Source organism: Tachyglossus aculeatus, chromosome 20 (genome assembly GCF_015852505.1).
Source record: "Tachyglossus aculeatus isolate mTacAcu1 chromosome 20, mTacAcu1.pri, whole genome shotgun sequence".
Taxonomy (NCBI): Eukaryota; Metazoa; Chordata; class Mammalia; order Monotremata; family Tachyglossidae; genus Tachyglossus; species Tachyglossus aculeatus.
In genome coordinates this window covers 31,522,552-31,548,008 of record NC_052085.1, presented here as the reverse complement: position 1 = coordinate 31,548,008, position 25,457 = coordinate 31,522,552, and the positions used below count along the sequence as shown (strand labels likewise).

The 25,457-nt window shown below is 51.4% G+C and overlaps 1 protein-coding gene across 2 annotated transcripts in view; it reads right to left on the bottom strand.

The window, feature by feature from the left end:
* Nucleotides 1-13,013, bottom strand: part of NARS2 (asparaginyl-tRNA synthetase 2, mitochondrial) — a 29,077-nt gene extending 16,064 nt beyond the window's left edge. For both annotated transcript variants that reach the window (XM_038762119.1, XM_038762120.1), the window contains exons 1-6: nucleotides 12,824-13,013; nucleotides 10,245-10,354; nucleotides 7,229-7,349; nucleotides 5,562-5,702; nucleotides 3,785-3,865; nucleotides 57-151 (exon numbers count right to left, since the gene is read on the bottom strand). In XM_038762119.1, coding sequence (XP_038618047.1) covers nucleotides 57-151; nucleotides 3,785-3,865; nucleotides 5,562-5,702; nucleotides 7,229-7,349; nucleotides 10,245-10,354; nucleotides 12,824-12,976 — 701 coding nt within the window. In that variant the 5' untranslated portion in view covers nucleotides 12,977-13,013. The remainder of the gene's footprint in view (nucleotides 1-56; nucleotides 152-3,784; nucleotides 3,866-5,561; nucleotides 5,703-7,228; nucleotides 7,350-10,244; nucleotides 10,355-12,823) is intronic.
* Nucleotides 13,014-25,457: the final 12,444 nt, after the last annotated feature.

Below are 25,457 nucleotides of genomic sequence, written 5' to 3'. Positions count from 1 at the left end.
AGGAGCATCCTTGTTTCACAGCCAGCGGAGGACACGGAGGCGCGAAAGGGGCGTACCCTGACATCACCTCCAGGTGCAGCTGTCCGGACACGGTCAGGAAAGCGGGCACATCGAAGAAGAGCCTCCCGGGCTCCCTCGCCGGGCTCGACGGCTGCGAGGCAAGAACGGGGAAGCCGGGAAGAGCGTTAACGGAGTCTCCTCGGTGGCCGCCGGGCGAGTGTCCGGCCTCCCTGGCTGGCCCCGCCGCAGCTCGTCACCCTCCCCGCTCGGACCCTCGAGGGGAGACGCGGCACCGAGAGGCCGAGGCCGCCCGGAGCCCCGCTGACCGCTCGCCACCGCCCCGCGCTTCTGCAGCTGGGCTCCCAGCGCGGCCCGGGGCGTCCTCTCGCCCGGTAAGACCAGTGCCACCTCTCCAGCCCAAAGATGCCCACGTCCGGGCAGACCTGAGTGCCAGTACGGATAAATAAAGAAATTACGGCTCTGTGTGTAAGCGCTGAGGGCTGAAGCGAGGGTGAATTAAGGGAGCAAATCCAAGCGCAACGGCACTTCAGGAGGGAGTGGGAGAAGAGGAAATGACAGCTTAATCAGGGAACTTCACCGCTCTGCGCCTCAGTTTCCTCATCTTTAAATGGGGACTAGGCTTTCCTTTTAGACTGTGAGCCCACTGCTGGGTAGGGACCGTCTCTATATGTTGCCAACTTGTACTCCCCAAGCGCTTAGTACAGTGCTCTGCACACAGTAAGTGCTCAATAAATACGATCGAATGAATGAATGAAATGGGGATCCAATACCTGTTCTCCCATCTCCAAAAACTGTGAGTTCTCATCCGGGACAGGGACCGGGACCTACCCCAGTGCTCAGCACTCAGACAGAGCTGAACAAATACCACAATTATATTATTACTTCTGTTACACTGAACTACACTCCAGTCCACGTTTCCACTATTCCTCCTCCTCCTCCGGTCTGTCCGCGGGCCCGGATCGGCAGCCCACAGCTCTCCCGCAGGGGCCGAGCAGAAGGGATGATCACGGGGCTCGGGGCGCTGGGCTATCCGGGAAAAGAGGGCTGACGCCACGCGCCACGGAGGAAATGGTGCCACCATCTTCCCACCTGCAGACGGTTACGTAACTGCTGGCTCTAGGGGTCCATTTCGGGCGTCCCCGCCCGCTGGCACCTCCCACCTCCGACCAAGACGTTCAGCCGCCTCTCGGGCGCAACCACAAGACAAGGCAGCGCTGGCCCGCTAATGCACGCGATCAATAACCCTCCGCGAGCCTGTGGGCGAGGACGGATCATTCACCAATGCCACGTGGGCGGCTGTATCTCACCAAACCCCACCAGAATTTCTTTCCCAAGTCCCAGCCAGTCAAGCTCCCCACGCCCCAGTCTGCCCCTGCAGTCCCACGGCACGGGAGCCGAAGGCCGAAGGCTTCTACTTGTCCAAACCCCCAATAGGCTCTGCCAGGGGAGAATTCTGCCCTGAGCTGAATCAGCCCTGGGGCGACAACATCTTGACTTGCAATCACCGAACCCGGCGCAGGCGAGGAAACCCGGAAGAAGAGAAAGAAGAATGACGATTGTATTTATGAAGTGTTTACTAGGGGCCCCAGCGCTGTGCTAAGCGTGGGACAGTGTCAGGATAATAGGATCGGCCATGGTCCGTGCCTCACGGGGAGTCTTTGGGGGAGGGAGGGAAGGCAGCTCAACTCCACTTTGCAAAAAAGAGGAAACTAAGGCCTCGAGAGACTCAGGGAGTTGGCCGATCTCACCCAGCAGGCCAGTGGCCAAACTGGGCCACTCAGGCTCTCTCCACGAGGTCACGCCAACTACTACTTTGCCCTTGGAAGAGGAGGGTCCCTGTAAGCCCGGAAACTGGCTCCTCCCGCTGCCCTACTCGCCTTGGGTACCTGCCTTCAGCCATGACCTGTCTCCCCCTTCTAGACTGTGAGCCCACTGTTGGGTAGGGACCGTCTCTGTACGTTGCCAACTTGTACTTCCCAAGCGCTTAGTACAGTGCTCTGCACACAGTAAGTGCTCAATAAATACGACTGACTGAATGAATGACCGGCGCGTTTGAATTTCAGGTTCAGCAGAACTACTGACTACAAAGAACCGTATGGTGTCCAAGAGGCTCCATGAAGCTTTAATGATTGCAATAGTAATGATTGTAATAGTAATTAATGGCCTCTTCAGGCTTGTTGGGATGGCTTGGGAACACCCCTCAAAAGGCCTTGAGGCAATCACGTGGTGCCTTACCTTCCCCATCTGTAAAGTGGCCGGAACAGTGTCAATGTGGCTTATGTCCCCGCCCTGGTATGAGGAATAACTCTCAACAATGAGCGTGAGGCCGTACATGACAATTGCTGTGCAATTCTCACGGCCCTTGGGCATCGCAACCCCACAACACAACAATCACTCAGGCAATCAATCAACAGACGACCCCGTGGCGGGGAACGAAAAGAGTACGGCCACCGGCTCCATCGCTGGACGTAAACCGAGCCAGAACTGCAAAGGGCCCGTGCTTGGAGAGTCCTCTCTCCCGGCCGGCGAGCCTGCTTTCCCGCTAAGCCAGAGTCCGCGCGCTTGAATTCCGGCTGGGGAAGCAGCCGGGGGCTGACTTCCATAATAAATGAGAGTGGATCCGGAGTAGCAGCAGCCGCTCATAATAATCACGATCATAATAATAATGACAAAGACCGCCTTAAGCACCGTGCTGAGTACTGGGCAGATGGTCCCCGTCCCAGGTGGGACTCTGGGTCTGACGTGCGGAGAGACAGGGAATCTTCTCTCCATTTTATAGAAAAGGAAACTGAGGTTCAGTAATGATCGTGGTATTTGTTAAGTGCTTCTATGCGTCAAGCACTGTTCTAAGCGCCGGGGAAGGTACAAGATAATCAGGAAAGACAGAGTGACCTGCCCCGGGTCCCATAGCGGTGCTGGGGCCAGGACTAGAACCCGGCTCGGTCTCCTGACTCCTGGCACGTGCTCTTTTTCCGGGCCACTCTCTCAGGAAGCCCCTCCCCAATGAGGGGGACAGCAGTCTCCCCAGAGGGGAGACAGAAATCGATGGCCGTCCCCAAAATTCTCCAACCGGCCGGCTGGGACCAGGGCGGATGAGAGGGTGCCTGGCTTCTGAGCCGGCTACACCCGTCGGGAGGAGGGAGATGGCCGGTGACCGAGAGAGAAAGAGTGCGGAGGGAGGGCAGCCAATCGGTGGAGAATGTGGCCAATCAATCAATCAATCGTATTTATTGAGCGCTTACTGTGTGCAGAGGATGCCAGGGGATGCCAGTGGCCAGGGGAAGCCGGGTCAGTGTGGGGAGGCCCATTTGTCAGGCTGGACTATAAGCTCTCCCAGGGCAGGCAGGCAGAAAAATAATAATAATAGTAGTGACCTTTGTCCCATCAATCACTGTACTAAGCCCCGGGATAGGTACAACATAATCTAACAACTCTTTTGGATCTCCCCAGTGCTTAGCACGATGCGCTGCATCCAGTAGGCTCTCGTTAATACTACTGATGGGTCGATTGACTGATTGAGATCTGTAAAATCTGTAAAAGATCTCCTTAGCTCCCGATTTCTACACTTTGCCAAGTCAAGAGAGGCAAGGTGGCGGAAACACACCCGGTTCAAGGCACAGCCCGGCCAGGGGCTCGGAAAGCCGAAGGGAGGGTCCCGTTAACGGCCACTGGTCCCGAGGCCCGGGTGGGACCGCCCGTACCGCTCCCCCGCGGTCCCTGGACGTCGAGCTGAGGGTGACGAAGCCCACGGACGCCCACTTACCTCCACCTGGAAGAGTTCTCCGGCCCCCTCGCAGTCGTTGGATGTGATGACTGGAGTGTGGATGTGCACGTAGCCGTGTTCCTGCAATCGGACATAGACAGGGGTCAGTCTCGTTTGCCCCGATCGCGTGGTGGGCAGGGGGCACGACGCACTAAACTCGCCGAGGCGGGAAATGGTGTCACTTGATCAGACCCCCAGGCACACGTCCGCAGAGACCCCCTATCTTAGGACCTCTGACCCGCTGGCCCACGGACCTCAACCAACATGCGGCACAAGGACGGCCGTTTCACGTGACTCGACTCAGTTCTGTCCTCAGGCTATCCCCGAGAGGCAGGGGGAGGCCTGTTTTACAGAGGGGGACAGTGAGGCCAGAGAGGCTGGGAGACTTGCCTAAGGCAGAGGAAGGTCTCCCAGGGGGCTGGGCTGCACCAGGCCCACTAGGCCACACTGCCCCTTACTGGAAAAATGACTGGTGGGAGTCGGGGGACGGTGAGGGGGTGGTGTGGAAGGGACTGTGAGCCCACTGTTGGGTAGGGACCGTCTCTATATGTTGCCAACTTGTACTTCCCAAGCGCTTAGTACAGTGCTCTGCACACAATAAGCACTCAATAAATACGATTGATGATGATGATGGATGTCGGACGGTCAGCCCCGCTCGGACGGTCAGTCCTGTTCGAAGCTGGGCCTTCTGGGAAAGTCAGGCCAAGGCTGCCAGAGCGGACCGGGACGTGCCCCATGGTGGCAATGCAGCACCCGTGTCTCCCGCTGGCAGGCCCCCTTTAAGCGAAAGAGGAAAACCCTTTAAAATCCACCCACAAAGTTGCCTCAAGTTGTCTTCTTGCCCCCAAAGCCAAGAGAAGGATGAGGGGCAGAAGGGGACGGGAAGTCGTTGCCCACCTCCGGCCACCTACCCCCAGAAGGGGGCTTGTTTTCTTCCAGTGTGAATTTCTCTTTCAAAAGTGGACAGCATCTGGATGTCAGTGGTCTAACTGCCTCTTAACTTTAGGGCAGCTGCCCCTCAAATGCCTCCCGCCACGGCCCCGGGACTCCCGTCGGCTTCCGCTCCAGGCCGGGAAGGACCCAATCGACGGCTGGGGCCCGAGCCCTTCTCTAGCTTCGGAACGGCAGGCGGAGGGGCCCGAACCTCGACCTCCACGGCCACCTGTCAGAGCTGTGAGGAAGACCCCGAATCCTGCGCCCGCAGCTCCACGGCCCCCCATGCCGTCATCTGGATTGTCGGCCCAGACGCTTGGATTCTTGTTCTGGTGTTCCCTGATTTCCCGTCTCTATCCCCGGCCAATTCCTTTAGGAGCCGGGGGCAACGTCCAGTTCTTTTCCCCGGATCTTAGTACGGTCCCGACCCCTGCGGCCCCCACCTCTTCCTCCACCGGCTTCTCGACCCAGCGGCCTGGTCCCCTCGGGTGGGCCGGGCCGGGCAGATCAGATCCGGTCCTTCGGGGATCACTGGGCCGGGAAGAGCCTGAAGCAGCGTGGTTTAGTGGCTAGAGCCCAGGCTGGGAGTCAGGCTGGCTCTCAATCCGGCTCCACCGCTTGCCTGCTGTGTGACCTTGGACAAATCCCTTCACTTCTCTGTGCCTCAGTTACCTAGACTCTAAAATGGGGATTGAGATTGTGAGCCCCCCGGGGGACAACCTGATCACCTGGTATCCTCCCCAGCACTTAGGACAGCGCTTGGCACACGGTAAGCGCTCAACAAATACCATCGTGATTATTATTATGATGGGAGGGAGGGGGCCGGCCGGCCGGACGGGCTCACCTTGAAGAAGGAGTGGACGGCGGCAGTGGCCTCGTCACGGACTCGGAGGAGGGCACCGAGGGTGTTGCTGCGGCAGCGGAGGTGCGGGTGTTGTCGCAGGTATTCCAGGGGGTGCCGCTCTTTGGATTTGAGCGGGAATTCCTGCCGCCGACAGAGGAGAAGGATGAACGCCCGGGCAGATTCGGGCTCCCGGACTCTGCCCTCCCCCTCCCTGCCTCCGGACCCCGCGGAAGCACCAGGCCCGCCCCCACCAAGACCCATCTTTACAGACCACCTGCCTGAGACCCTCTGGGTGCAGAGGTAATAATAATAACGATGGCATTTATTAAGCGCTTACTATGTGCAAAGCACTGTTCTAAGCTCTGGGGAGGATACAAGGTGATCAGGCTGTCCCCCGGGGGGCTCACACTCTTCACCCCCATTTTACAGATGAGGGAACTGAGGCCCAGAAAAGTGAAGTGACTGGCCCAAAGTCACAAAGCTGACAACTGGCGGAGCCGGGATTTGAACCCATGACCTCTGACTCCAAAGCCCGGGCTCTTTCCATCGAGCCACGCTGCAGGAAGATGCCCCTGAGAGGCAGCCAGTCCCCGGCCGTCACGACCAAACAATCTCCCAGACCACTGCTGGCCCAAGCTTCCACACCCCATGACTTCAGTAGCGTGGCTCAGTGGGAAGGGCCCGGGCTTGGGAGCCAGAGGTCATGGGTTCTAATCCCGCCTCCACCACTTGTCAGCTGGGTGACTTCGGGCAAAAGTCACTTCACTTCTCTGGGCCTCATCTGGAAAATGGGGATTAAGACTGTGAGCCCCTCGTGGGACAACCTGATCACCCTGTATCCCCCCCCAACGCTTAGAACAGTGCTTGGCACATCATCATCATCAATCGTATTTATTGAGCGCTTACTATGTTCACAGCACTGTACTAAGCGCTTGGGAAGTACAAATTGGCAACATATAGAGACAGTCCCTACCCAACAGTGGGGCACATAGTAAGCGCTTAACAAATGCCATCATATCATCATTATCATCCAGCAGGAACAGGAGCCCACAACCCCATCTTCCTCCTGCCTCTAATTTATTTTAGAGGGAGTCTTCCCGCTAGACTGGACGCTCCTTGCAGGCAGGGATATTGTCTCCTAACTCTACTGGATTCTTGCAAGTGCTCAGTATGATGGTCTGCCCCCAGTAGACTGGAAGATCCTGGAGGGCAGGGATGGTGTCTTCTAACTCTACGCCCTCTCCCAATCAATCGCTCAGGACAGGGGTCTGTGCATGGTGGGCTCTCAAGCCATACAACTGATGGATTTCCCGTTCCCGGTGCAGGGGTGGTGGTGGGGAACTTTATCCAGAGCCTTATAATAATAATAGTAATGATGGCATTTATTAAGCGCTTACTATGTGCAAAGCACTGTTCTAAGCGCTGGGGAGGTTACAAGGCGATCAGGTTGTCCCACCGGGGGCTCACAGTCTTCATCCCCATTTTTCCAGATGAGGGGACTGAGGCCCAGAGAAGTGAAGTGACTTGCCCAGAGTCACCCAGCTGACAAGTGGCGGAGCCGGGATTTGAACCCATGACCTCTGCCTCCAAAGCCTGGGCTCTTTCCGCTGAGCCACGCTGCTTCTCTAAGCAGAGCCCAGGCCAAATTCGGAGTCGCCTCAGCCTACCGTGGGGTTGCAGTGCCCAACCACTTGGATTTTCTCCGCGGTCAGCTCCACGCTCTGTTTTTTGTGCGGGCTTTTGACCAGCCGGCCTTGCACTTCCACGGCGCTCCCGAAAGTCAGGTCCCTGTAGCAACGGGAGCAAAGAGGGAAGTCGTGGGGAATTCCTCTGGAACCCCCCCCGTCGGACGGCTGAAGTCGAGTTACCGCCAGAAAAGGAACCCGGGATTTTCCGGTCAAGATCGCCCAGGGCTCCACGAACTCGGTCTCCCCCTTCTAGACTGTGAGCCCGCTGTTGGGTAGGGACCGTCTCTAGATGTTGCCAACTTGGACTTCCCAAGCGCTTAGTACAGTGCTCTGCACACAGTAAGCGCTCAATAAATACGACTGATTGATTGATTGGCAGGCAGGCACATCTTTTTCCGTCTCTCTTGTCTGCTCAATTATAAACTCCTCATGGGCAGGGACCGTGACTATTTATGTTACCGTGCTTTCCCAAGCACTCAGTACAACTCTCTGCATATAGTAGACTGTAGTCATTCAGTCGTATTTATTGAGCGCTTACTGTGTGCAGAGCACTGTACAAAGACCTTGGGAAGCCCAATTCGGCAACATAGAGAAGCAGCGTGGCTCAGTGGAAAAGAGCACGGGCTTTGGAGTCAGAGGTCATGGGTTCAAATCCCGGCTCTGCCCATTGCCAGCTGTGTGACTTTGGGCAAGTCACTTCACTTCTCTGCGCCTCAGTTATCTCATCTGTAAAATGGGGATGAAGGCTGTGAGCCCCCCGGGGGACAACCTGATCAACTTGTAACCTCCCCAGCGCTTAGAAAGGTGCTTTGCACATAGCAAGCACCACCCAACAACAGGCTCACAGTCTAGAGTGTAAGCTCCTCGACGGCGGGGGTTTTGTCTAACTCTACTGAACACTTCCACTGCTCCGCTTGCAATGGATGCTCAGACAGTAGTACTGACCGACTGATGGGCTGCCCAGCTCTACCCCTCTCAATTCAATCAATCAATCGTATTTATTGAGCGCTTACTATGTGCAGAGCACTGTACTAAGCGCTTAATTCAATCACTGTGGTCTGCTCGCCCTGCGGACGGTTTGGGAGAAGAGACCACACAGAGTGCAAAGGGGCGAGAGAAGCACCGCATCCAGTGGAAAACGGCACGGGGCTGGGCGTCAGGACCACTCAGTCAGTGGTATTTATTGAGTGCTTACTTTGTGCAGAGCACTGTGCTGAAGGCTTGGGCGACTACGATACAAGGAGACTCGGATTCTAACCCTGGCTCAGCCACTTCATTCATTCGATCGTATTTATTGAGCGCTTACTGTGTGCAGAGCGGTCGCACCTGGAGAGTTTCCAGTACTTTACCAGTCTCGACTTCATGAGGGAGAGTGAAGCAGAGGCCTCATGGACTTCCCAAGCGCTTCCCAAGCATAAGACTTGGACTTCCCAAGCGCTTGGTCCAGTGCTCTGCCAGTAAGCACTCAATAAATATGATTGAATGAATGACTCCCCACAGCACATATGTATCTATCTGTATATAGCTGTAATTTATTGTTTTATCTACTTGTATTAATGTCTGTCTCCCCCTCTAGACCATGAACTAATTGTTGGGTAGGGACCGCCTCTATATGTTTCCAACGTGTACTTCCCAAGCGCTTAGTGCAGTGCTCTGCGCACCGTAAGCACTCAATAAATACGATTGAATGAATGACTCCCCACAGCACATATGTATCTATCTGTATATAGCTGTAATTTATTGTTTTATCTACTTGTATTAATGTCTGTCTCCCCCTCTAGACCGTGAACTAATTGTTGGGTAGGGACCGCCTCTATATGTTTCCAACGTGTACTTCCCAAGCGCTTAGTGCAGTGCTCTGCGCACCGTAAGCACTCAATAAATACGATTGAATGAATGACTCCCCACAGCACATATGTATCTATCTGTATATAGCTGTAATTTATTGTTTTATCTACTTGTATTAATGTCTGTCTCCCCCTCTAGACCGTGAACTCATTGTTGGGTAGGGACCGCCTCTATATGTTTCCAACGTGTACTTCCCAAGCGCTTAGTGCAGTGCTCTGCGCACAGTAAGCGCTCAATAAATACGATTGAATGAATGACTCCCCACAGCACATATGTATCTATCTATATATAGCTGTAATTTATTGTTTTATCTACTTGTATTAATGTCTGTCTCCCCCTCTAGACCGTGAGCTTGTTGTTGGGTAGGGACCGTCTCTATATGTTTCCAACTTGTACTTCCCAAGCGCTTAGTACAGTGCTCCGCACACAGTAAGCGCTCAATAAATACGATTAAATGAATGAATGACTAAGCGCTTGGGAAGTCCAAGTTGGCAACATGTAGAGACAGTCCCTACCCAACAGCGGGCTCACAGTCTAGAAGGGGGAGACAGACGACGACACAAAAACGTATTAACAAAACGAAATAAATAGAATAGTAAATATGTACAAGTAAAATAGAGTAATAAATATGTACAAACATATATAGAGGTGCTGTGGGGATGGTGAGGAAGGGGAGAGGAAGGAGGGGGCTCAGTCTGGGACTTAGGGCAAGTCACTCCACTTCTCTGGGCCTCACAATTTCCTCATCTGCACAAAGGGGTTGAAATCCTGGTTTTCCCTCCCTCTTAGACTGTGAGCCCCATCATCATCATCAATCGTATTTATTGAGCGCTTACTGTGTGCAGAGCACTGTACTAAGCGCTTGGGAAGTACAAGTTGGCAACATATAGAGACGGTCCCTGCCCAACAGTGGGCTCACAGTCTAAATACAAACATATATACACGTATACAGGTGCTGTGGGGAGGGGAAGGAGGTAAGGCGGGGGGTGGGGGGAATGAATGAATGAATGAATGAATGTGGGCACCGAGTGAGCGCTTAGCAAATATCACGACTGTTACTGTTATTAATGGGATGGGCTCAGCACAGAGTTAAGCGCTTAACAAATGCCATCATTTAACGGATACCGCCACGATCGTTGTCACTCACGTGGTGTCCAGGCTGGAGTCGGCAACCACCTGCAGGCTCTCCAAAGACGACCCATCGTTGACGTGCAGAAACAAGATGTCTTTCTGGGACCGGACCGAGCGGACCCAGCCCTGCGGGAGAGGGAAAGGTTGGATGTCGGTCATTCCCACTCATACGCGGTCTCCTTTGAGCTGAATCTCAGCTGCCTGCAGGTCACCCCCGTATCCTCGAAATATTATCCAACCTCAGCTGCACTAACACTGTCCTGATTCTCCTTTAAGACTGTGAGCCCCCCGTGCGACAACCTGATCACCCTGTAACCTTCCCAGCGCTTAGAACAGTGCTTTGCACATGGTAAGCGCTTAATAAATGCTATCATTATGATTATTATTATTATTATTAGTCCTGGCTGGATCACCCCTTGGTCTCATACGCGGTCTCGGTCACCCCCTTATCCTCAAAATATTATCCAACATCAGCTTCACTGACACTGTCCTGATTCTCCTTTAAGACTGTGAGCCCCCCGTGGGACAACCTGATCACCTTGCAACCTTCCCAGCACTTAGAACAGTGCTTTGCACATGGTAAGCGCTTAATAAACGCTATTATTATTATTATTAGTCCTGGCTGGATCACCCCTTGGTCTCATACGCGGTCTCGGTCACCCCCTTATCCTCGAAATATTATCCAACCTCAGCTTCACTGACGCTGTCCTGATTCTCCTTTAAGACTGTGAGCCCCCCGTGGGACAACCTGATCACCTTGTAACCTCCCCAGCGCTTAGAACAGTGCTTTGCACATAGTAAGCGCTTAATAAATGCCATCATCATTATTAGTATTAAGTGGACAGATGTCAATACCATCAAAATAAATAGAATTATACCTATATACACATCATTAATAAATAGTCAATCTTCCCAGCGCTTAGAACAGTGCTTTGCACATAGTAAGCGCTTAATAAATGACATCATCATTATTTTTATTAAGTAGACAGACGTCAGTACCGTCAAAATAAATAGAATTATACCTATAGACACATCATTAATAGTCAACCTCCCCAGCGCTTAGAACAGTGCTTTGCACATAGTAAGCGCTTAATAAATGCCAACATTATTAAGTAGACAGATGTCAATACCATCAAAATAAATAGAATTATACCTATATACACATCATTAATAAAATGAATAGTCAACCTCCCCAGCACTTAGAACAGCGCTTTGCACATAGTAAGTGCTTAATAAACGCCATCGTCATTATTATTAAGTAGACAGATGTCAATACCATCAAAATAAATAGAATTACACCTATATACACATCATTAATAAAATAGAGTCAACCTCCCCAGCGCTTAGAACAGTGCTTTGCACATAGTAAGCGCTTAATAAATGCCATCATCATTATTATTATTAAGTAGACAGATGTCAATACCATCAAAATAAATAGGATCACACCTATATACACATCATTAATAAAATCAATACAGTCAACCTCCCCAGCACTTAGAACAGTGCTTTGCACATAGTAAGGGCTTAATAAATGCCACCATTACTATTATTATTAAGTAGACAGACGTCAATACCATCAAAATAAATAGAATTATACCTATATACACATAATTAATAAAATAGTCAACCTCCCAGCGCTTACAACAGAGCTTTGCACATAGTAAGTGCTTAATAAATGCCATTATTATTATTATTATTATTAAGTAGACAGATGTCAATACCATCAAAATAAATAGAATTACACCTATATACACATCATTAATAAAATAGAGTCAACCTCCCCAGCGCTTAGAACAGTGCTTTGCACATAGTAAGCGCTTAATAAATGCCATCATCATTATTATTATTAAGTAGACAGATGTCAATACCGTCAAAATAAATAGAATTATACCTATATACACATAATTAATAAAATAGTCAACCTTCCCAGCGCTTACAACAGAGCTTTGCACATAGTAAGTGCTTAATAAATGCCATTATTATTATTATTAAGTAGACAGATGTCAATACCATCAAAATAAAAAGAATTATACCTATATACACATCATTAATAAAATAGAGTCAACCTCCCCAGCGCTTGGAACAGTGCTTTGCACATAGTAAGGGCTTAATAAATGACACCATTACTATTATTATTAAGTAGACAGATGTCAATACCATCAAAATAAATAGAATTATACCTATCTACACATCATTAATAAAATCAATAGTCAACCTCCCCAGCGCTTAGAACCGTGCTTTGCACATAGTAAGCACTTAAATGCCATCATTATTATTATTATTAAGTAGACAGATGTCAATACCAACAAAATAAATAGAATTATACCTATATACACACCATTAATAAATAGTCAACCTCCCCAGCGCTTAGAACAGTGCTTTGCACATAGTAAGCGCTTAATAAATGTTATTATTATTATTATAGTATTACTATGAGGGGGGGACTACATTCCCCAGAAGGCCTTGCGCGAGGCAGCCGGGGTATCTCTCTGCGCATGCTCGCGGGGTCCCTCCGCGCATGCGCGTTGGAGGGGACGGAGCGCTCGGGCGCCCCCTGTCCCGCCCCCTGGGAAGCGCGGGAAGCCTCCAACGCACCTGGACGCGTGCGCGCGCACCGCCGGGGTCCCCGCGCGCCTTGAGGGCGCCCCTCACGCTCAGCCTCGGGGGCGGCGGCGGCGCGGGCCTCACGCAGGCCGCCGAGGAGAGGCCGCGCCGGAGCACCAGCGCCGCCCCGCGGGCTCCCAGCATGGCCCCACTCCGGCTTCGCGGTCCTCCTGACCCTGCCCGGCTTCCGTCCTTCCCTCCCCTGAGGGCGGGAGGCGCCCCCTCCCGGTCACCCTGCCGTGACGTCACGCGTCGGGCCCGAACGTCGCCCGCTCATTGGCTGGAGCCTCCTGGCCGCGCCGCCGCCGGAAGCGCCTGGCGCGGGCGGTCTTGGGAAATGTAGTCCGTCAGTCATCATTCATTCATTCAATCATGTTCATTCATTCATTCATATTTATTCAATCAATCAATCAATCAATCGTATTTATTGAGCGCTTACTGTGTGCAGAGCACTGTACTAAGCGCTTGGGAAGTCCAAGTTGGCAACATGTAGAGACAGTCCCTACCCAACAGTGGGCTCACAGTCTAAAAGGGGAGACAGAGAACAAAACCAAACATACTAACAAAATAAAATAAATAGAATAGATACGTACAAGTAAAATAAATAAATAAATAGAGTAATAAATATGTACAAACATATATACATATATACAGGTATATATATATCATTCATTCATTATATATAATCATTCATTCAATCATGTTCATTCATTCATATTTATTCAGCGCTTACTGCGTGCAGAGCAGTGTACTAAGCGCTTGGGAAGTACAAGCCGGCAACATCTAGAGAACAAGATGTTCTTGTTCAAGATGTTCCGGCCTCTGCCATCATCCTTCTATCAATCAATCAATCAATCAATCGTATTTATTGAGCGCTTACTGTGTGCAGAGCACTGTACTAACCGCTTGGGAAGTCCAAGTTGGCAACACGTAGAGACGGTCCCTACCCAACAGTGGGCTCACAATCTAAAAGGGGGAGACGGAGAACAAAACCAAACATACTAACAAAATAAAATAAATAGAATAGATAGGTACAAGTAAAATAAATAAATAAATAGAGTAATAAATATATATGTATATATATACATATATACAGATATATATATCATTCATTCATTGTATATAATCATTCATTCATTCAATCATGTTTATTCATTCATTCATATTTATTGAGCGCTTACTGCGTGCAGAGCACTGTACTAAGCGCTTGGGAAGTGCAAGTCGGCAACATCTAGAGAACAAGATGCTCTTGTTCAAGATGTTCTGGCCTGTGCCATCATCCTTCTAGACTGCGAGCCCGCTGTTGGGTAGGGACAGTCTCGATATGTTGCCGACTTGGACTTCCCAAGCGCTTAGTCCAGTGCTCTGCACACAAGCGCTCAATATTCATTCATTCATTCATTCAATCGTATTTATTGAGCGTTTACTGTGTACAGAGCACTGTACCAAGCGCTTGGGAAGTACAAGTTGGCAACATATAGAGACAGTCCCTACCCAACAGCGGGCTCACAGTCTAGAAGGGGGGCGACAGACAACAAAAGAAAACATATTAACAAAATAAAATAAATAGAATAAATATGTACAAGTAAAATAGAGTAATAAATATGTACAAGCATATATACATATATACAGGTGCTGTGGGGAGGGAAAGGAGGTAAGGCGGGGGGGAGGGGGAGGGGGAAATACGATTGAATGAATGAATAAATGAATGAATGAATGAACCCCCTCTTGTTCTGCTCCTTTCACACTTCTGCTTGTTCTCTACTTCCCCCGTCACTCAGGCTGTCTCTCTTCTCACCTCTTCCCACCTTCTCCCTCCCCAGACAGGAGACTCCATCGCGGCCAAGGGAAGCCCGGCTCCTAGATCCCGGGCCCGGATTCCCGGCCCCGGCTTCCAAGAGAGGCCTTCTCCCAGCGGAGCAGCGGCGGGGATGGGTTTTCCCAGTTTCTCAGTTGCAGCCAAGGCGGATGCGTGCATTTGTGGGTTTGGGGGTGGGATGGGCCCGTTCGGGAGACGATCCCCATGGCCCATTTCCCCAGAACCCTCAGCGTCCGGCCCAAGCTAATCCCGTTAACCGGTGTGGGAAAAGAAGCAGAAGGTGCGCCAATCCCGTTAAACGTGGGAAGCAGCGTGGCTCGGTGGAAAGAGCCCGGGCTTTGGAGTCAGAGGCCATGGGTTCAAATCCCTGCTCCGCCGCTTGTCAGCTGTGTGACTCTGGGCAAGTCACTTAACTTCTCTGGGCCTCAGTTACCTCATCTGTCAAATGGGGATTAAAGCTGTGAGTCCCTGGTGGGACAACCTGATCAACTTGTATCCCTCCAGCGCTTAGAACAGTGCTTTGCACATAGTAAGCGCTTAACAAATACCATCATTATTATTATTATTAAAATGGGGATGAAGACTGTGAACCCCCTGTGGGACAACCTGATCACCTTGTATCCCCCCCAGCGCTTAGAACAGTGCTTTGCACATAGTAAGCGCTTAGCAAATACCATTATTATTATTACTATTATTATTATTAAAATGGAGATGAAGACTGTGAACCCCATGTGGGACAACCTGATCACAGCTCAGTGGAAAGAACACAGGCTTTGGAGTCAGAGGTCATGGGTTCGACTCCCCACTCTGCCACCTGTCTGCTGTGTGACCTTGGGCAAGTCACTTCACTTCTCTGAGCCTCAGTTACCTCATCTGTAAAATGGGGATGAAGACTGTGAGCCCCACGTGGGACAACTTGATCACCTTGTATCCCCCCAGCGCTTTGAACAGTGCTCTGCACATAGTAAGTGCTTAATAAATGCCATTATTATTATTATTATTATTATCAGCTTGCATTCCCCCCATCATCATCATCAATCGTATTTATTGAGCGCTTACTGTGTGCAGAGCACTGTCCTAAGCGCTTGGGAAGTACAAACTGGCAACATATAGAGAAAGTCCCTACCCAACAGGGGGCTCACAGTCTAAAACAGTGATGGGCACATAGTAAGCGCTTAACAAATACCATTATTATTATTATTATTAATAATAAACAAACACCACAGTTGTAGTGTCAGCCTGGCTCCCTGGGGACTACATTTCCCAGAATCCAGAGCGCTCGGATGCCCCACAACTCCGGGAAGGAGCCAATCAGCGGGTGAGCAGGGCCTGTCAATCCAGCCCACATCCCCGGATGTTGAGCGCCGCCGCGTCACGTGCCGGCTCCACGTGCCGCCGCGTCACGTGGCCTCTCCACGTGCCGCCGCTCCACGTGTCACCCTCCACGTGCCGCCGCTCCACGTGCCGCCCCCCACGACGTGCTTCCTAACGTAACGTCTGACGTCACGTCAATTACGTCATGTCAAGCTAGGCGGCCCACGAGGCCTTGGCAGGAGTGGGGGCCGTCGCCGGAGCCAGCTTTCCACGGTGAGGACTCGCCATTGTCGGGGTTTTAATAATAATAATAATAATGATAATAATAATAATAATGGCATTTATTAAGCGCTTACTATGTGCAAAGCACTGTTCTAAGCGCTGGGGAGGATACAAGGTGATCAGGTTGTCCCACGGGGGGTTCACAGTCTTCATCCCCATTTTCCAGATGAGGGAACTGAGGCCCAGAGAAGTGAAGTGACTTGCCCAAAGTCACACATCTGACAGTTGGCGGAGCTGGGATTTGAACCCATGACCTCTGACTCCAAAGCCCGTGCTCTTTCCACTGAGCCACAATGCTTCTTATAATAATGATAGCATTTATTAAACGCTTACTATGTGCTAAGCACAGCTCTAAGCGCTGGGGTAGATACAAGGTGGTCAGGTTGTCCCACGGGGGGCTCACAGTCTTCACCCTCACTTTACAGATGAGGTCACTGAGGCCCAGAGAAGTGAAGTGACTTGCCCAGAGTCACGCAGCTGACAAGTGGTGGAGCTGGGACTTGAACCCATGACCTCTGACTCCAAAGCCCGGGCTCTTTAATAATAATAATAATGATAGCATTTATTAAGCGCTTACTCTGTGCAAAGCACTATTCTAAGTGCTAGAGGAATTACAAGGTGATCAGGTTGTCCCACGGGGGGCTCACAGTCTTCATCCCCACTTTACAGATGAGGGAGCTGAGGCCCAGAGAAGTGAAGTGACTTGCCCAGAGTCATACAGCTGACAAGTGGCGGAGCCGGGATTCGAACCCATGACCTCTGACTCCCAAGCTCGGGCTCTAGCCACTAAGCCACGTTTCTGGCCCGGTGGGAAGGTGCCAAGTTCGGTCAGAGAGCGGGCCGAGGGAGGCCTGGAGTCACCACCCAATGGGCAGTAAAGTGTGGGTCCGTGTGTGTATAATAATAATAATAATGTTGGCGTTTATTAAGCGCTTACTATGTGCCAAGCACTGTTCTAATCGCTGGGGAGGTTACAAGGTTATGAGGTTGTCCCATGTGGGGCGCACAGTTGTCATCCCCATTTTACAGATGAGGGAACTGAGGCCCAGAGAAGTGAAGTGACTTGCCCAAGGTCACGTAGCTGACAAGTGGCGGAGGCGGGATTAGAACCCACGACCTCTGACTCCCAAGCCCGGGCTCTTTCCCCCGAGCCCCGCTGTGTGTGAGAGAGAGAGCGAGGAAGTGTGAGGGGGTGTGCGTGTGTGAGAAAGTGTGAAGGGGTGTGTGTGTGAGAGAGAAAGTGTGAGGGTGTGTGAGTGTGAGAGAAAAAATATGAGGTGGCTGACTGTGAGAGAGTGTGAGGGTGTCTTTGTGTGACCGTGTGAGGGTACGTGTGTGTGAAAGAAATTGTGAGGGTATGGTTGTGTGAGAGACAGTCTGAGGGTGTTCGCCTGTGACAGTGTGAGAGTATTTTATATGTATATTTTATATGTATATGCATATGTATATGTATATGTATATTTTATATGTATAAATAAATGCATATTTATTACTCTATTTATTTATTTATTTTACTTGTACATATCTATTTATTTTATTTTGTTAGTATGTTTGGTTTTGTTCTCTGTCTCCCCCTTTTAGACTGTGAGCCCACTGTTGGGTAGGGACTGTCTCTACGTGTTGCCAACTTGTACTTCCCAAGTGCTTAGTAACGGTGCTCTGCACACAGTAAGCACTCAGTAAATACGATTGATGATGATGATGATGATGGGAGTGTGAGGGTACGTGTGTGTGAGAAAATGTGAGGGTGTGGTTGTGTGAGAGGCAATCTGAGGGTGTCTGTGTGTGACCGTGTGAGAGTGTGTGTGTGTGAGAGAAAATGTGAGGGTGTGCTTGTGAGAGAGACAATCTGAGGGGGTCCGCCTGTGACAGTGTGAGAATGTGATGGTACGTGTGTGTGAGAGGAAATGTGAGGGTATGGTTGTGTGAGAGACAATCTGGGGGGGTCCGCCTGTGACAGTGTGAGGGTGTGGGCGAGAAAGTCAGGGTGGGAGAGAAAATGTGAGGGTGTGTGTGTGTGTGTGTGTGTGTGAGACAATCTGAGGGTGTCTGTGTGTGACCGTGTGAGGGTGTGAGAGTGTGAGGGTACGTGTGTGTGAGAGAAAATGTGAGGGTATGGTTGTGTGAGAGACAACCTGAGGGTGTCTGCCTGTGACAGTGTGAGGGTGTGGGCGAGAAAGTGAGGGTGGGAGAGAAAATGTGATGTGAGGGGGTGTGTGTGTGTGAGAGAGAAAATCTGAGTGTGTCTGTGTGTGACCGTGTGAGGGTACGTGTGTGTGAGAAAAAATGTGAGGGTATGGTTGTGTGAGAGACAGTCTGAGGGGGTTCACCTGTGACAGTGTGAGGGTGTGGGCGAGAAAGTGAGAGTGGGAGAGAAAATGTGAGGGGGTGTGCGTTTGTGAGAGACAATCTGAGGGTGTCTGTGTGTGACCGTGTGAGGGTGTGAGGGTACGTGTGTGTGAGAAAAAATGTGAGACAATCTGAGAGTGTCCGCCTGTGACAGTGTGAGAGTGTGAGGGTACGTGTGTGTGTGAGAGAAAATGTGAGGGTATGGTTGTGTGAGAGACCGTCTGAGGGGGTCTGTGTGTGACCGTGTGAGGGTGTGGGTGAGAAAATGAGGGTGGGAGAGAAAATGTGAGGGGGTGTGTTTGTGTGAGAGAAAATTGAGGATGTGTGTGTGAGAGGAAGCGTGAGGGGGTGTGGGTGCATATGGGGTTGTGTGCTTTTAAGAGAAAGTGAGTGCGGGTGTGAGGTTGTGGGCTTTTGAGAGAGAAAATGTGAGTTTGTGGGTGTGTGGTTGTGTGCTTTTGAGAGAGAAAGTGTGAGGATGTGTGGTTGGGTAGGGACCGTCTCTATATGTTGCCAACTTGTACTTCCCAAGCGCTTAGTACAGTGGTCTGCACACAGTAAACGCTCAATAAATACGATTGAATGAGGGGGAAATTGAGTGGGTATGTGTGTGAGAGAAAGAAAATGAGCCTGCGTGAACGTGCGTGGGTGTGCGTGGGGGAAAGCGAAAGTGAGAAGCAGCATGGCTCAGTGGAAAGAGCACGGGATTTGGAGTCAGGGGTCGTGGGTTCGAATTCCGGCTCTGCCAATTGTCAGCCGTGTGACTTGGGACAAGTCACTTCACCTCTCTGTGCCTCAGTTCCCTCATCTGTAAAATGGGGATGAAGACTGTGAGCCCCCCGTGGGACAACCTGAACTGCTTGTAACCTCTCCAGCGCTTAGAACAGTGCTTCGCACAGAGTAAGCGCTTTAATAAATGCCGTCATTATTATTATTATTAAGTGGGTGTGAAAGAGGCGTGTGAGGATGGTGTGTGAGGTTATGAGGACGGGTGAAGTGGGTAGGTGTGAAAGCCAGGGTGTGTTGGGGGACTATCAAATGCTAAAAGAAAACAAATTGACGCAGAAGGGAGGGGAAGTGGGGGGTAATGAGGGCTTAGTCAGGGAAGGCTTCCTGGAGGAGGTGGGATTATTTTTAATAAGGCTTTGAAGGTGGGAAAAATGGTGGCAAGTACGAAGGGGAAGGGAGTTCGAGGCCAGAGGGAGGATGGGGGCAATCCCGGCTCCACCAAATGTCAGCTGTGTGACTTTGGGCAAGTCACTTAACTTCTCTGTGCCTCAGTTACCTCATCTGTAAAATGGGAATTAAGACTGTGAGCCCTTCGTGGGACTACCTGATCACCTTGTAACCTCCCCAGCGCTCAGAACAGTGCTTTGCACATAGTAAGCGCTTAATAAATGCCATTATTATTATTATTATGGCACAAAGTTTCTGTTCCAAGTGGGGTTGGGCGAACTGGAGGTTCTTGAGGAGTGGGGAGATGGGAACAGAATAGATTTTTAGAAACAGGATCCGGGCAGCGGCGTGAACTCTGTACTGGACGCCGGGGGAGACAGGAGGCAACAGATTCGGCGAGGAGGCTGATTCAGTAATTAAGGTAGAGAAGCAGCGTGGCTTAAGTGGAAAGAGCAGGGATTAGAACTCAAGACCGCTGACTCCCAAATCCCTGCTCTTTCCACTTAAGCCACGCTGCTTCTCTACCTTAATTACTGAATCAGCCTCCCCGCCACTTGTCAGCTGTGTGACTTTGGGCAAGTCACTTCTCTGTGCCTCAGTTCCCTGTTAGCCCTGTTCTCAGCGCTGGGGAGGATACAAGGTGATTAAATTGTCCCACGGGGGGCTCACAGTCTTAATCCCAGCGTGGCTCAGTGGAAAGAGCCTGGGCTTTGGAGTCAGAGGTCATGGGTTCGAATCCCGGCTCCGCCACATGTCTGCTGTGTGACCTTGGGCAAGTCACTTAACTTCTCTGAGCCTCAGTTCCCTCATCTGTAACATGGGGATTAAGATTGTGAGCCCCACGTGGGACAGCCTGATCACCTTGTACCCTCCCCTGCGCTTAGAACAGTGCTGTGCACATAGTAAGCGCTGAACAAATGCCATTATTATTATTATTTACAGATGAGGGAACTGAGGCCCAGTGAAGTGAAGCGACTTGCCCAAAGCCGCACAGCCGACAAGTGGCGGAGCCGGGATTGGAACCCATGACCTCTGACTCCCAAGCCCGGGCTCTTTCCACTGAGCCACGCCGCCTCTCTAAGATGTGACCTTAATAAGGCTCTGAAAGTGAGGAGAGTGGGGGGCTAGTTGAGAAGCGGCGTGGCTCAGTGGAAAGAGCCCGGGCTTGGGAGTCAGAGGACGTGGGTTCTAATCCCGGCTCCGCCACGGGTCGGCTGTGCGGCTTTGGACAAGTCGCTTCACTTCTCTGGGCCTCTGTTCCCTCATCTGTCAAATGGGGATGAAGACTGTGAGCCCCACGGGGGACAACCTGATTACCTTGTATCTGCTCCAGTGGTTAGAACAGTGCTTAGCATAGAGTAAGTGCTTAACAAATACAATTATTTTATTATTATTATTATTATTATTATTATTATTATTATTATTATTATATGGAGGGGGCAGGGAGTTTTAGGCAAGAGGGAGGACGTGGGAAAGGGATCGGTGATGAGATTGTGGCACAGCGACCAAACCGGTGCCAGAGGAGCGATGGGCGCAGGCCGTGCTGTAGCAGATCAGTGAGGTGAGGTCGGTAGCTTAGAACAGTGCTTGGCACATAGTAAGCGCTTAACAAATACCATCATTATTACGGCGGGAAGCAGCCGGGATTTGAACCCATAATAATAGTAATAATAATGGCATCTATTAAGCGCTTACTATGTGCAAAGCACTGTTCTAAGCGCTGACCTCTGACCCCCAAGCCCGTGCCCTTTCCAGTATGCCACGCTGCTGCTGTAAAGCCTAGAGAAGCAGCGTGGCTCCGTGGAAAGAGCCCGGGCTTGGGAGTCAGAGGTCATGGGTTCAAATCCTGGCTCCGCCGCTTGTCAGCTGTGTGATTTGGGGCAAGTCACTTCACTTCCCTGGGCCTCAGTTCCCTCATCTGTAAAACGGGGATTAAGATTGTGAGCCCCACGTGGGACCATCTGATCACCTTGTAACCTCCCCAGCGCTTAGAACAGTGCTTGGCACATAGTAAGCGCTTAATAAATGCCATCATTATTATTATTATTATTATGAAGGTGAGGCGCAGGGAGGATGTTAGCTTGAGGGACAGAGTGGGAGAGAGATGGTGAAGGGGGTTCACCTCTTGTAATCTCCCCAGCGCTTAGAACAGTGCTTTGCACATAGTAAGCGCTTAATAAATGCCATCATTATTATTATTATTATTATTATGAGGATGAGGCGCAGGGAGGACGTTAGCTTGAGGGCAGAGTGGGAGAGAGATGGTGAAGGTTCATACTCGAGGAGGAGAGGAGAGGGGAGACGTGTACGGCGGCCAAATGGAAAGAGCCCAGGCCTGGGAATCCGAGGACCTGGGTTCTAATCCTGGCTCTGCCCGTTGCCTTCTGCATGACCCTGGGCAAGTCACTTCCCATCTCTGTGCCTCGGTTTTCTCATCAGTAAAATGGGGATTTCCCCCTCCTACTTAAACTGCGAGTCCCTTGTGGACTGTCAGGACTGTCTGCCTTAACTTGAATTTACCCCAGCGCTTAGAACAGCGCTTGACAAACGCAGCGATAATAACAACAACAATAAAAATAACAATAATGATTTTATTTTAATTCATTTTAGAAAAATGATCCAGGCAGCAGCGCGCTGGGCGGACCGGAGAGGCCGGAGGCAGGGAGACCAGGGAAGAAGCCGATCCAGTCATCCAGCTGGGATAGGATGCGTACCTGGACCAGGTGGGTGACCGTTTGGACGGAGAGGAAGGGGCCAATCCGGGCAACGTGAGAGTTGAAAGAGGACCAGGACTCGAGGAACATGCCGAGATTGAAGGCTTGGGAGATCGAGGAGGGCGTCGACTGTGATGGAAAAATTAGATGGATGATTATTTTATTGTTGTGGTACTTACTAAGCACTTGCTCTGTGCCAAGCCGTGTACTAAGCATCAGGGGAGATACAAGTCAATCAGGTTGGATGCGTTTCTGTCCCCCCCCGGAGGCTCCCGTCGATGTAAGAGGGTCGGCACATCTATTTCATCCGTCAACTAGTGTTACTTATTGAGCCCTTACGCTGTGCCAAGCACTGGACTGAGTGCTCCGTGGAGTCCAGCCGGCGGTTGGCACGATCCCTACCCAAGGAGGTCGCAGCTCGTTGTGTGCAGAGCACTTTACCGAGCACTTGGGAGGGTGCCGCACGATCCCTGCCTTCAAGGAGCCGACAGCCCATTGATGCGGTCAGTCTTGGACGGACTAAAGTGTCAGCGTGTGGAAACGGTCCCCGGTGTCAGGGGAGGATGAGGATAGAGTGGAGTCCATCCAGTAGGCCTGGCAAGGAGGGGACCACTGGAGATCCATGAGGGCTCAGTGTCGGTGGCACGAAAGGGGCAGTGAGAAGCAGCGTGTCCTAATAGAAAGAGCGTGGGCCCGGAAAGCAGAGGACCTGCGTTCTAATCCCGGCTCCACCACTCGTCTGCTGGGTGATTTGGGGCAAGTCATCATCATCATCATCATCGTCAATTCCATTTATTGAGCACTTACTGTGTGCAGAGCACTGTACTGAGCGCTTGGGAAGTACAGGTTGGCAACATATAGAGACAGTCCCTACCCAACAGTGGGCTCACAGTCTAAAAGGGGGAGACAGAGAACAATACTTACCTTCCCTGTGCCTCGGTTATCTCATCTGTAAAATGGGGGTAAAGACCGTGAGCCTCATGTGGGACTTGAACTGTGTCCAACCTTATATCTACCCCAGCATTTAATACAGTGCCTGGCTTCTAGCGAGCGCTGAGCAAAGACCATTTAAAAAAAAAAAAGGTAGAGTCAGCGGCTGTATTCTCCTAAACTCCTCAAGGGCAGGAATCATTCATTCAATCGTATTTATTGAGCACTTACTGTGCTCAATCATACCTCCTGACTCTATTGGACTCTCCTAAGCGCTCAGTACAGTGTTCTCTACACTGTAGACTACCAACTCCTTGACTCCTCAACTGCCTCAGTTGTACCCCGCCATATGCTTTGTCCAGTTCTCTGTACACCGTCAAACTACTATTTATTAAACAAACCCATTAGATTGAAAATTCCACTGGGGCCGGGAGTCTGTGTTTTAGTTGTCGTTGCTTCTCTCAGATGTTTAGTACATCATTCTACACGCGGTAAGTAGATTCTGTTGATGAAGTTATCTGGTTTCCTCCCCCCATGAGATGCTAGCCTCCCTGAGGACAGGCAGAAGCGGGTGATCTGATTTGGCTCCATGGAAACATCAGGGGCTTTGGAGTCGGGGTTCAAATCCCAGCTCCGCCAACTGTCATCTGTGTGATTTTGGGCAAGTCACTTCACTTCTCTGCGCCTCCGTTACCTCAACTGGAAAATGGGGATTAAAACTGTGAGGACAACCTGATCCCCTTGTAACCTCCCCAGTGCTTATAGAACAGTGCTTTGCACATAGTAAGCGCTTAACAGATACCGTCATTATTCTTATTATTCTGTAGGTAGGGTCCCTGCCCATGGAAGGTGCTTAGCCAGTACTTTTGAGACATGTGCGTGCATGCGTGTGATAGAAAGAGGAAGAGAAAGAGAAAAAGGGAATATGAATGTATGATGACTGAAATTTTACCTAAAAAACCTCAGCACAAGGAAACCGGTCCCTCCCGGCCGGCCACCCGCCCCCAGAAGAAGCCGTTAAACACAAAATATCCTTTTATTTGTCCACGAAGGCTACACAAGGTCACTGCTGCTTGGTATCTCTAGAAGGTATCTACAACTGCATTTATTTACAGCCCCACAGTATTTACAGAGTCCGGCATACGGTGTTCGTTAGAAACACAGAGTGTCGAGAGAAAAAAAATTCTCAAAATCGGTTCCAGGCATTGGGAACCCCCTCCGCCCCAGGCATTGGCCCCTCGGGACGGCTTTGATGCAAAGTCCTTCCCTGAGGGGCGGTGGGAGACCCGATGCCCCCCTCTGAGGTGTGCGTGGGGAGGCGATGCCGGCAAGGGCTTAGCTCTCCCTGGCTTCAGACACCGGGGCGGGGGGAAGGTGGACGATTCCTGACGGGAATCCGTGCCCTCTCCCCGCCCCCCTCAGGGCCCGTGGGGAGGTCAAGGCGGGCGGCTCGAGGGCCGCACTGGTGGTTTGCAGTGAGATGGGCACAGTGGCGGGGTGGGGCAGGGGGTGAAGATGGGTGGGCAGACACGGTGGCAGGAAGACAAAGATAACCGGGGGGTGGGGGTGACCATCTGGCCCTTCCCTTAGCGTATTGGCACTTGCCTCTCCCCTCCTCGCATCCCTGCCGTGGCTGGCAGGTGCCTAGGCCCCCCCCCCCCGGACCCGCCGTACCGCCCGCTTCCGGGCCAACCCGGCGCGGACTCCCCGTCTCCCTGCCCTGGGATGGGGCAGGAGGGCCTCGCGTCCCCCTCTTGGTTCCGCGCGGTGTCTTCGGGAAGGGTCGAAGGGGATGGTTTCGCCCCGCTCCCGGAGAAGCCATCGCCCACCCCGGCTTAAGAGGTCAGGCCCACGTCCTCGACCACCAGCTGGCCCCGGGGGGGACTAAGTGAGACTGAGGCTCCGGGGAAAGAGAGACCAGGGCCCGTGTCAACTTCACCTCTCTGGGCCTCCATTTCCTCACAGTGGGAACCAAACCTCTGCTCCCCCTCGCCCCGCCGCCCCGAAACTGAGCCCCGGCCGGGGCGACGGGGGGCTGCGT